General features: G+C 36.7%; 1 protein-coding gene across 1 annotated transcript in view; it reads left to right on the top strand.

The window, feature by feature from the left end:
- Nucleotides 1-9,053: 9,053 nt before the first annotated feature.
- Nucleotides 9,054-12,319, top strand: part of LOC129216793 (transcriptional activator Myb-like) — a 111,382-nt gene continuing 108,116 nt past the window's right edge. The window contains exon 1 of the mRNA XM_054851009.1: nt 9,054-9,089. Coding sequence (XP_054706984.1) covers nt 9,054-9,089 — 36 coding nt within the window. The remainder of the gene's footprint in view (nt 9,090-12,319) is intronic.

The raw sequence follows: 12,319 nt of genomic DNA on the forward strand, positions 1-12,319 counted from the left end.
TCTTACAGATTGAAGTAGACCCCTTTATGAGGAAAGCTAATTAATCTTTTCTCTCTTCCAAAAGCCCACGGAACCACAACTAGAAATATTAAAATTTTCTGCATGTTTAGGTTAATTTAGTTTGCACATGTAAGAATTATTTATTGCTGAATGCTGATTACAAAACCATGCTAAATTAACGTCAAAACTTCATATTTATCTGTATGTTCAAAACATCATTTTTTATTTTATTTATTTATTTTTTTCAATTATGTGCCTTGGTAAAAAATAAAGAGCAAATTATCAGGATAACTATCACCAGGACTGTGGAGGTAAAAAAGTCGGAGTCATTAGTCGAGGATTTCAAGTTCCATGAGTCGGAGTCGATCATTTTCCCTCGAAGTCCGCAACTCTGCCAGTGCGTCGGAGTCGGAGTTGGGAGTTCTAAATTTTTTCAGAGTCGGTTATTTTTCCTCAAGTTCCGCAACTCGGAGAAAGATTATTTTTGGGTAAAGGAGTCGGAGCCGGAGTCGGTCATTTATCCTCCAACTCCGCAGCCCTGATGAATTCCTTCAGCAGCAACAAAAATTCACTGCCCGCTTTATTCCAGACTCGGAGCTGTATCATGAAATTTCAAATTAAAGGAAAAGAAATTTAAAAAAATGAGTTGTCTATTCGATTTCCTTGAAAATCGAATAGGCAATTCATATATAACGTCACCAAGAACCAATTCAGCTTTTGATTTTGAAGAGGATCGGGGAGGGGGGTCAAAATACAAAATTTGGGCACAAATAGGGGGTCTAGGGCTAATTTTTCGAAGTTAAGTACACAAAATGTAGTTTTAGGCAATATTTGAACACTTAAAACGATATTTGGTATTTGATTCCACCCTCCCCCCCTCTCTTGATCCGCGGTAGTCAGTCACTTGCAAATGTGGATAGAAATTATGCTCCTATACCTACTCTCTACATTTTCTTTGCACATTTGTTTAAGCTGGAATTTTTTATGCGAAAATTATTAAATTTTGTTTCAATACTAGGGTGCTGATAAAACGAATAATTAACGTGAAGAAAGCAAAAACTGTCAAAACACTGTTGCAAATAAAGCTTGAAACTAGCTATTTGCTGTAGTTTTTAGGTTTTGTGCTTTACTTATTTCGATTTATGCATTTTATTCAGCTTTGAATTTGTCAAGTCAATATGCGCTTTTACAAGCAAGGAAAGGAACCCTCTTAAAGCACTTAATTTTCAGTCATATTGCCAATACTATTACTTATCTGTCACATTGGCAATACTATTACGTGTCAGTCATATTGGCAATACTATTGTGGGGACTGTAATGATCATCCACCTCCCTTCCCTAAAGTGATTTAGTCTAAAATATTGTAATACGCACAAAAAAATTCTAATGTGATGATTACTGGTTAGTTTGTATTGTCTAAAGTAATAAGACGTACTTAAAGTTCGAAAACTTTTCTTCTAAATTTTGAAATTTTGATGTGTCAATATTGATCCCGGCGTCCGGGGGGCAGCACGGGCCTGCCTCCCCGACGGAAAAACATTATGATTGTGTTACAGCTTTATCAACATCAAATATTTTTCAATTTGTAAAAATATACGTATTACGGGTCAAAACTAATATAGCAATGAAGCTATCCCTAAATATCATACAAGATTATTTTACATTAGTATGTAATGTTTTAAAACAATTAAACTATTGATCAGGTTTTTTTAACTCTTAAGACACAGGACCCCCCCCCCCCCTCAAAAAAAATCGTTCAAAAGAACAGTCGTTCACTTTTTTTAGATATCATAATGCACCGTTCATTTGAAGAAGTCGGTATCGGGTGAAATTCAAACTGATCAAAAGTGGAACACAGACATTGATAAAGTTAAATAAAATGCACAAACATGTGGTCTGGTTGGTAGTCCTCATATATATAATAGCGAATGATCGATCGAGTAACGCTCGTGACGTCATCAACAATGAAACTCGCGCCACGGCATGATAATTCGAGAATATTTTTTGGTAATGTTTGACATGCAGAGAAAGGCTTATTTTGACAAGGCTGAACTCGATCCTGTTACTTAACTGTTTTACTGGTAACACTGTGTCATTTCAGAGGAATGAAGAAACGAGAAAAAGGTCAACAATGAACGCTATCCACTTGATGTCTGTATGTGCGTATGTGCGTCGCAAAACTCAAGAACAGCATGTCCTAGAAAGTTGAAATTTGGTACGTAGACTCCTAGTGGGGTCTAGTTGTGCACCTCCCCTTTTGGTTGCATTCGGGTGTTTTTAAGGAGGTCTTTTGCCCCTTTTTTTGGGGGGGGGGGGGGGAAATCATTGTTAATTTCGATGTAAACTCAAATGGTGTTACAATTTGGCGGACACTTGGCGATATATCGGCAGTCTTTTGGTTGCCAAGTTTTGTCGCCAACTTGGCGACAAATTTGATGATTTTTTTTTTTTTTTTTGAATCTGGTTTCAATTTGACCACTGTTGGTGAAATTTAGGGAGTAAACTATTGAATCACATTAAAATTGCCAATAATGGAGAAATGACATTAAATTGGAATGAAAGGTAGTTATGTGCAGTGGCGGCGCTAGGCGTCGGCGACGTCGGCGACTGCCGACGGCCTCGCGCAGATAGGGCCTCGCAAAATTCTCAGAAGTTTTAAGAAATTTCCCTGTTTTCAATTGAAGCTCTTATTAAATACAACAGACACAAAAGTAATCAAAATAGTGCGTGCAGGGGAGACTGCACAGAGCCAGCCTTAGCAAATGCGGGGCTCAATTCTGTCGGGGCCTGAATTAAAAAGACTCAATAGCTACAGCTTATTGATCAGCTAATTTTATCCCCCCCCCCAACCCCGTCCTATTTCTTTTCTTTTTTCTCTTGTTTCCTCCGTTCGTGTAAAAATAAGAAAATATTCAAAATGCTGCTCCTCCGAACTCCTCCTCCCTCCTCCACACACACACACACACATACACACACCGAAAGCATTATGGAGCATCTGAAATTTCGTTTTCAGGTCTTAGTTTTCGCGATATTTCCAGCTTAGAGCCCCCAAATACTCAACAATATCGAAAATCGCTTAAAATTGCTTTTTTGTTGCTTGAATTTCAAAAATTACCGAGCCTAATATTGCAAAATATGGCCTTACAATTGCATTTTGAAGGCTTGAATTTCAGAAAATATTCGGGCAAGGGTCCCCATACCACCTTTCTTTTATATCATTAGTAATTAGGTTTTTTAAACTACATTAACAAAAAGTTTAAGTGGAATGGCTCCTGAATATAAAATATTGTTAAAGTGTTCAGGGCCATAATTTTCAAAATTTTTCAAGGGAAGAGCTCGCTTCCTTCTCTAAAATTCTATTTTGGAAACTTCAATTTCGAGAATTTGTAGGGGATTGATTTTAACCTTAAAAAAAAAAAATCGATCTGGGACAGTCTCTGATCCTAAAGTCAATAATTATAGACTAGTCCAGGGGCGGACTGGCCAGGTCGGCTAGTCGGGGATCCCCGACTTGGCCAACCGCCAAGTGGGTCACTCCAAGCAATTTTTTTCATTGAACTTAATGCATTTAAATTCACACCTAACATTTTTTAAAGTGTCATTAAAAATAAAAAATAAAAACATGTAATTCGTTTAATCTATGTGAAAAAAGCGTTTGGAAACAGGTTTATTTTTTTTTCCACCCTAAGCAGGGACCAAAGTAAATAGTCGAAGTTCACCACGTACGAATGCTTTCCTTTTTTATCAAGTTTCTGTCTAGTTTTTAGAGCTCTGGGGGGCCATGGCTCCCACATTGAGGAAACGGGAGGGTGCCAGAGAAATTGGGATCCGACGCGGCCTAGAAAATGAACCTGGGACGAAAAAAGCGAGTTAAAAACTCATATTTGTACCTCTATTAACAGAAATTAAAGGGCCCCGGCACTGCTATAAATGTGTGGGTCATGCTTTGGGGTGTTGATACATGAGCACGAGCAGGAGCAAACACAAAAGGGGGGGAGAGAGAGAGGGGGGGGGGGACCTGTTGGCCCGGATCCGAGATTGAAGACCCGAGATTTTTTAAATGAGGGGTGAAATATATGTAGGGACGTAGGGGGTAAACAAGGTAGTGGGGGGCACGTAAAAGTCATTTGTGACGTGTACCAAAATTTCTGTGCACGCCCCTGGTATTCACTGGTTGTGACATTCAACTAAATGCTGTAGGTAGGCAAGATATTTCATCGATCCATTGTAAATTATCGCTATACGAATATTTTCATCGCCGAAGCGCATACGGGAAAGCTAAAGCAAGTCTGGACTACGATAAACTGAATCTGAAACAGGACAAAATTTGACTTCGAGAGAGCTCCTGAACACAGGCGGATTTAGGACTGAGTTCCGGGGGGCTGGGGAGGGCAAGGTTTCTTTCTTTCTTTTTTTCTTTTCTTTTCTTTCTTTTTTTTTTTTTTTTTTTTTGAGCTTCATTAGTTGAGGAGTAATTTATCAAAAGGGAACATGTCCATTTTTTAGAAAAATTCATTTTATGATATTTTCTAAATCTTTCACACGTCCTTTATCAAATCACTTACTCTCAAGAAGTCCAAACGTGGAAGTGTAAAATCCTATTTTATTTGAGGGTAAAATGTGACTTTTTGATCAAAAGGTAACAAATCCGTCCTCTGACGTTTTATTTTGAACAAAAAGGGACATAGAATCTGTAGTACGAAGACTTTTATATTCAAAGGAACATATGACCGAAATCCTCAAATTTTAATCCACTACTTTTAGGTTTATGTACTTCGATAAGAGAATATGAGAAGGTGAAATATTAGAGTTTTGGTGAAAATGGAATTTTCAACATTCAGGTTTTCGTTCAAAAGGGCACTTATTCAAAATTAAGATGACGATATCTCCTTGTTTTTTTTACACAAACATTTCTTACTCTGGCCCATGATTTTCTGTGCTTTTGTGCTCAATTCTGTACCAAGAGAATTTGATAAAACTATTTTGCTCTTACCTTAATTCTTTTTTCTCACCTCCTGAACATTTTTGGAAAATGGATATGTTTCCGTTTGATAAATTAGTCCTCAGTTGTAATCAGGACTAGATTTATACTTAACGGGGTACCCAGATATGAGATTCCTTTGTAGTCTAAAATTCACCAACGGGACTAGTCTTAAGTCTACAATTGAGGACTTTGATGCAAGAACCAGTTCAGTCCAAACTTTTTTTTTAAATTCATTTTTGCGTGTGGCCAATAGTATAGAAGTTCCGATTGATGCTACAATGGGACACAAATGTAAGATCAGCCCTCTGCTCTCTAGTAAATAATGTGGGAAAGATCAAGGGTAAATAATGTGGGAAAGGAGCCTTTTTACCGGACACTGATGTCATTTGTTGGTTTTACCAAAAATGAGTGAGTCTGAACTCACTCAGTTCTTGGTTCTTGCATCAAGGCCCTCAATTGTGTTTCTCAGATTTAAATATCGAAAAACTGCCAGACAAAATCTTCGAACCTTCGCCATTCCCTTAAAACCACTTAAGATAGCCTAAAATTTCACTTTTTGAAATTTTCGTGTTGGAGCTCCGTAACCCTTTTATAAGCACTATAGTCAAAAATTGATTTCGGTTTCAGTAAAAAAAAAACCCTAAGGGAACAAGTGTTTCCCCCAGACCAAAAAAGGGGCAGTGCGCTTTCAGATAAAAGGGTACTGTTTAGAGAAGTTTTGTAAATCAAAAAAGGTGCTTTTTTACTTTTTGGTTTTCTAGGTACATATAATAATTATTTTTTAAATATTGAAAAGCTTTTTGATGTTCAGTTTTAAAGGTAATGCAGAAAATATTCAGATATTTTCTAACCAGATTCCTGTAGATAAATTATTGAAACGAAAGAGTGACGTTTTAAGGACAGACTTATGTGAATCTTTATCTTTTGAAAAAAAATGCTTTTGTGCAGTTTTGTCTAAACTTTTAAGGGGTAAGGAGGGTTGATCAAGTTAAGGTTCAAAAGTTAGCTTAAAAGCGGAAGGCACAGCCTCCTCCTAAAAAAAATCTGGGGGGAAACACTCGAGAAACCTGTCTCTTTCCTTTTAATGTTTTCAAACACATTATAAGACTATGTTTTTAAAATTTCAATGCCGAAAAATTAAGAAGGAGAGTCGCCAGATTCCCTATAGTAACTAAAATTGGGTAGAGTCTACTTCAGTTTTTAAATGCTTCTAAATGAGATCACTGATCCTCCTTCTCTCTCAAGCGTGACCAATGATAGTTTTTTCGTTTTTTAATAGTTCAAATTCGAGACGTTTTCGTAGAGAGCTCCCGATGCTTCCTTGTTTCATTAATTTTACCAAAGGTAACCTAAAACTGCATTTTTAAAAAAATTTCCGTTTCGGAGAATTTCTGGGAAGAGCCCTCGACATTCTATTGTAAACAAAGATAGCCAAAAATAGACTTCAATTTTGAAAAAAATAAAAGTTAAGAAAACAAAATCGTGGTGGAACCTTTTCTTTTTCCTATCTTCAACGTTACCGAAAATTGTAAAAATACGCTTTTTGACATCAATTTGGAAAATATCTCTTGGAAGGGAACTAGAACTTCTTCTTCCGATTTTTTTCTCCTTATGCCTATACAGATCAACCAATTTCAAAAAATTTCCGAGGGAATTTACCTGATTCCTCCCTTTCCGCGTGTCCTTCCTATGTTGTCAGTATAGAAGCCTAAGGATGTGCCTTTTCAGACTTATAACCATTAGTATCCTTTGAAGGCACATAAAAAATGTGTTAGTGTTAGCTTTATTTTACGTTTCACAATTTTCTTTTTTTAGAACTTTAAAACTTGATTTGGAAACTTAAAGGAAAATAGGAACTATAGCGGTAGTTTAATGTCTTTGCTCGGCTCGGAAGAATCGAGATCCGGTTCTGGTTAATTCAACTTTTTTAATTTACAGAGGTGGGCCGAAATACTCTTTTGCCGAATGGACCAAAGTCAGCCAGTTCGACCCTGGACTAGTCTATAGTTGCGTTTTTAAGGCTTCAATTTCTAGAAATTTCCACCGAGACCTCTGCAACTTTTTTCCTCTAACATCAGCAAAAAAAGCTTTAAATGACGTTTTTAGACTACAAATTTCAAAATTCTTCCGGGGGAGAACCCCCGGACCCCCATTCAATCAAGTCATTTTCCCGCCTTCAATGTGCCGCCCCCTCCCCACATCATCAAAAAAAAAAAAACTTATTTTTGATTGCGTTACTAGTCACAAAATGTTTTTGACCTAGCAATTAAGTGAATTGAGAACTCTAAGTGCCAATAGTTAGTACAAAAATCAATTCCATGAATTCAATTATTTGTCTGAGAAAGGGCCTCGCAATAAAAAGGGCCTCGGAAAACTGCATCGCCGACGTCTGTTTTTGCTCTCGCGCCGCCACTGGTTATGTGAAGCACACATTAGCTCGTTTTGTTTTGGTAAGCTAATGAAATGTTACTCTTGAAGATGAGTTGATCAATGAAGCTAAAGATAGTGTTAATCAATTGCCTAAAAAATTCAGTGAGCTATCTTTTTATATAAATGTTGATAAATAATACCTTCATTAATTATTAATTAAAAGTTCAGGGAATAATTTTAGCCCCCTTTTTAAAGATTTTAAAAATCTTCTAAGGGTGCTTAATGAAAAAGTCTGAACATTTTAAAGGTTTTCTCTTTTTTATTCAAGATTTTATTTCTCAGTGAAAAGGGAACTCATCAACAAGTGTTTGTTAGCTTCCAGTTTTTTGATGCTATCCCCGAACTATACGGAACATTGAAAATTTTTTTAGACATCTGCTTTGACCGCACAAAGTTAAAATGTCTTACCCCTTTGGCTAATTTCTTAAATTCCAAGCTGACGTATTCAAGCTCAAGAATCACCAACGCACTTGCAAATTCCGTTCTTCAGCTTTACTCTCCATCCCCACTCTCCTTTCCCTTCACGAAAATGGACTATTCCGACGTGGCGCCAAGAGCCAACTCTTCGCAGTCATTAGACTTTAGTTCGTCTGCACTTAAAAATTTCGTTCAGTTGCCTTGAAGAGACGATTTGTAATCATGACGAAGAAAATTAGTCTCTTTAAATAAATGTTAAAAGCAACAAGCTAAATTTATTCCAGTCGTCGTGGTAATCTGAAAAATCAAAGGATCATCAAAAATGGTCCAGTGAGGATAAATATCAATTCATTATTACTCAAAAAGAAGAGATGCCATCAAAAAGAAAGCTCGCTTCGTGACATAAAAATGTGGGGAGAATCATTTCCTAGAAAGTCAGTGATCAGCTTTGCACAATAAGCTGTCCCTGGCAAACTTTTGTGAAAGGAATGGGTAGAAGCAGTGACAGTTTTAGCTTTCATAAAGAATTTCGCAGATCAGAGAGGCTAAAATCAACGAAGATCTGCTCATTAACCCGTAAATTCCAAACTTAATGAACGATCCTGAGTTCGATACATGCAGGGAAAAATCACATGGGAGTCATTCAGGAAGCCGTTCACAACATTTTTAAAAATAACCAGAAAGACAAAAGAACTTAATATCTGAATACCACAGAGCCATAAGTCATGGTTGCAACATGTTACCGAAGATTTTTGAGCAATCACGATTGCTTATTGCTTTCATTTGACTGTTTTGATGTCCTATCATTTTTCCCACCGCCACCCTCTGCACCATCACCGTGGACAGGCGGGCTCCTCACGCTGCTGCTCCTATAGCGAATGCCGTCTCCAGTTTGCATCCATGTCCTACACACACGCGCATACATACACAACTACACACACACACACACATACATACACCTACACATACACCCACAAACACATGCCTACACACATACACATACCCACATACTCATGCCTGCACACAAACACATATGCCTACAAACAAACACACATACACCCCCCCCACACACACCCCTACATACACACACTCGTGATTGCGAAAAACATAATTTGAATTCAAAATGTCAAAATTCAAATTAATTTTTTTAATTTTTTTAAATTTTGTTTTATATATTTAAGTTTTTTTCCGAAAAATCTAAATAATGTCAGCAAGGAGCATAATGAGAAATTCCACATCACAGAAGTACGTTATCAAGGTAAGTGGAGTGTAAGTATTCCGGTTCATAAATGTTAGACCAGTGGCGAATCCAGGATTTTGCTTTTGGAAGTGCTGAGGTCATGAAATTTTTATATATCTCATTTAACCTGCAAGACCTTTATTTTCGCTACCGTTAGTCCTAGATGTATACTTCCAATTGCAAAAATGTTCAAAATCAGATGCAGAGTTAAGATACTGGGAGTTTAAAGTGAAAAAACAAATGAGTCAAAAAATACATTTAACTTTTTATACGAGCCCTAGGTCCCCTAACTTATGTTTAGGGAAATAATCCTTTTTGCAAAATAATTCCAACACAAAGTGTGACATTAGTACGACCAATATGCACCGAGATAGGAAACGAAACGTTTTTGTGATTTACATCACTTTACATTCTCCGTCAATTACACCTTTTTTGGGGGAAATATACCTGCTAACAAAGGTTAATAATTATACCTATGTGTGCATAGATTGTGTTCTTTAAAATTTTACGAGCTTTTTTAGTGTGTTTTTGAGAACATGGCATGATATTAGCACGAATTTTTGAAAAGCAATAAAAAATATAAATACTTGTTTATTTTATTTATTTATTTTTATTTATTTATTTATTTATTTATTTTTTTGAGCAATTACGATTGCTTATTGCTTTCATTTGACTGTTTTTGGCGTTCCTTTGATTTTTTCCACCAGCACCCTCTGCCAGCACCACCGTCGACCGGCCGCCTCACGATGCTGCTCCTCAAGCGAAAACCGTCTCCAGGTTGCGTCCATATCCTACACTTACACGCATACATACACGCACCTAAATACACACACTCAAACACATACACACACCTACATACACACACTCAGGCCCGTGTCCAGAATTTCATAAAGGGAGGGGTTTTGGTTTCATTGTTTTTTCATTTTTACCTGCACTGTCAGAAAAACACAACAGTGGCTCAAATAATTCATTTCTGTTTAACGGCTACAATGAGGGGCATAGCGGTGTGTGTGGAAAATGCGGGGGGGGGGGGGGTCCAAAATCTCAGAAGATGTGTTTTCAAGTGATATTATCAATTCTATAATTGTATATTTTATATACAGTAGACATGCTTAGTTTTTATTCGGCTCATATTTATCCGGATCAAACTTGTATAGTTAAAAAATATGTATTTACTTAAATAATAATTTAAAACTGTGAGTGCAAAACAGTGCTGCAACTAAAAAATAAGTTTTAAGGGAGACATGTTGAAAAATAATCTAATCTGATAAGGGTGCCGGGGTTCCTCCCCCGGAAAATTTTGAAATTTTTAGTACTGAAAACGGAATTTTAGACGGTCTTTGGCTCCGCGAAAATTTGTAGAAATTAAAGGCGTGGAACGCGATTATAGGCCATATTTATTGACGTTATGGCAAGGAATGCGGCTCAGAGACTCCCCCTAATCGTTTTTTTTTCTTGAAAAATAAATTAAAATTTATTTTAATCTCCCTTTCAAATTTTTTAAATTGAAGTTCCAAAAACGCAATTGCAGATTAACTTTGAAGATTTTTACGAGGAGGGGATTTTGATGCTAACCCCTGGATTTTAGTAAAAAGTTCTAAAACTTTAAGCAGTATTCTAAGATCTTAGGAGGAGGGGTTCAGAGGTTGCTCTATTTTTAGTTAATTTTGTTTGAAGAACCTAATTTTTGAGGGTATTAAAGGAAGGCGATTCGAGGACTCTTGCTCGCATTTTTTCTGAAACTGGAGTCTCAAAAACGCAGTTGTATGACCATATTTAATAAAATTAGGGCCCTTTTAAAACTGAAACAAACCAAACCCGAGTTTCGGCGACGCAATTTTAAGCAATGTTGATAAAATAAGCGATGTTGTTCGGAGGCTTTTTCTGGAAATTTTGCGAAACTGAAGATCTGGAAACCAAAGTTTTTAATGCTCCGTAATGCTATTAGCACGGGGAGGGGGGGGGGGAGGGGTTCGTAGGAGTAGCATTTTCAAGAAGATTTTATTATTTTCAGACAAACTAGAAAAAAGGAAAAAAATGCTGGGAAACTTCAATGAGAATGTTTTGTTTTTTTAAATACCAACAAACTTCAACATTAAAGTTAATTTTAAGTCAAATTTACACATTTCTTTTGTTTTTGTTATGTTTCCACTATGGGAGGGGTTTAACCCCTAAAACCCTCCCCTTGGACACGGGTCTGCACACTCAAACACATACATACACACACGCATACATACAGACACGCACACACGCATACATAGATACCTACACATACACTCATGCCTGCACACAGACAAAAACACATATGCCTACACACACATTTACATTCCCCCTATACACAAACACACAACTACCCACACACTCATACCTGCACACAGACATAAACACATATGCCTACACACACATACACATACCCCCTACACACAAACACACACGCCTACATACTCACACACTCGTAATTGCGAAAAACATAATTTGAATTCAAGAGGTCAAATTTCAAATTATTATTATTATTATTATTTTTTTTTTTTTTTGGCAACCTGTTATTCTTCTGAAAGGGCTATAAGTTCCAACCGCATCTCTTGCAAGACCCTTAAAAGTTTGAACTCGAATATATCCTTGAATTTTGGTCGCACAAATGTTAAACTTTTTGTGTTAGTAATATTTTTCAGTGGGGATTATTTCCCTAAATATAAATTAGGGGATCTAGAGCACGTATAAAAAGTTAAATTTTATATTTTTGACTCAATTTTTCTCGTTTCAAACTGTCAATATCTTAACTCTGCATTTGATTTTGAACATTTTTGCAATTGGAAGTATGCATCTAGGACCAACGGTTTTAAAAATACAGGTCTTGCACGTTAAACCGGAACACCCTATATATATGAGCTAGCTTTACATTTAACTCGAAAACTTAAAACTGAAATGACAAACAGATTTTGGATCGTAAAAGGCACGTTTAGGAAAAGGAAATGCAAGTGAGTCGACTTTTGGTCAAGTTATATGAAATACTATATGGAGTGTGGCACAATTTCCTCCGAGGTTTCATGGGAGCCCATATATAGGGGGGTAAGTGAGGGCTCAAGCCCCCCCCCCCTTAGAAATTAGAACTTTCTTGCGTTTAGTACTTTTTCTTTGCAAAAATGTAAAAACACTTCTTCTCCAGCCATAAATGAATAAGTTATTAAAAATGTCAAATTTCAATAACTCTAATCTGTACTGAAATCGGTTTCCATGGGGAAAATATC

This window comes from Uloborus diversus, chromosome 2 (assembly GCF_026930045.1).
Source record: "Uloborus diversus isolate 005 chromosome 2, Udiv.v.3.1, whole genome shotgun sequence".
In the NCBI taxonomy this organism is placed as follows: Eukaryota; Metazoa; Arthropoda; class Arachnida; order Araneae; family Uloboridae; genus Uloborus; species Uloborus diversus.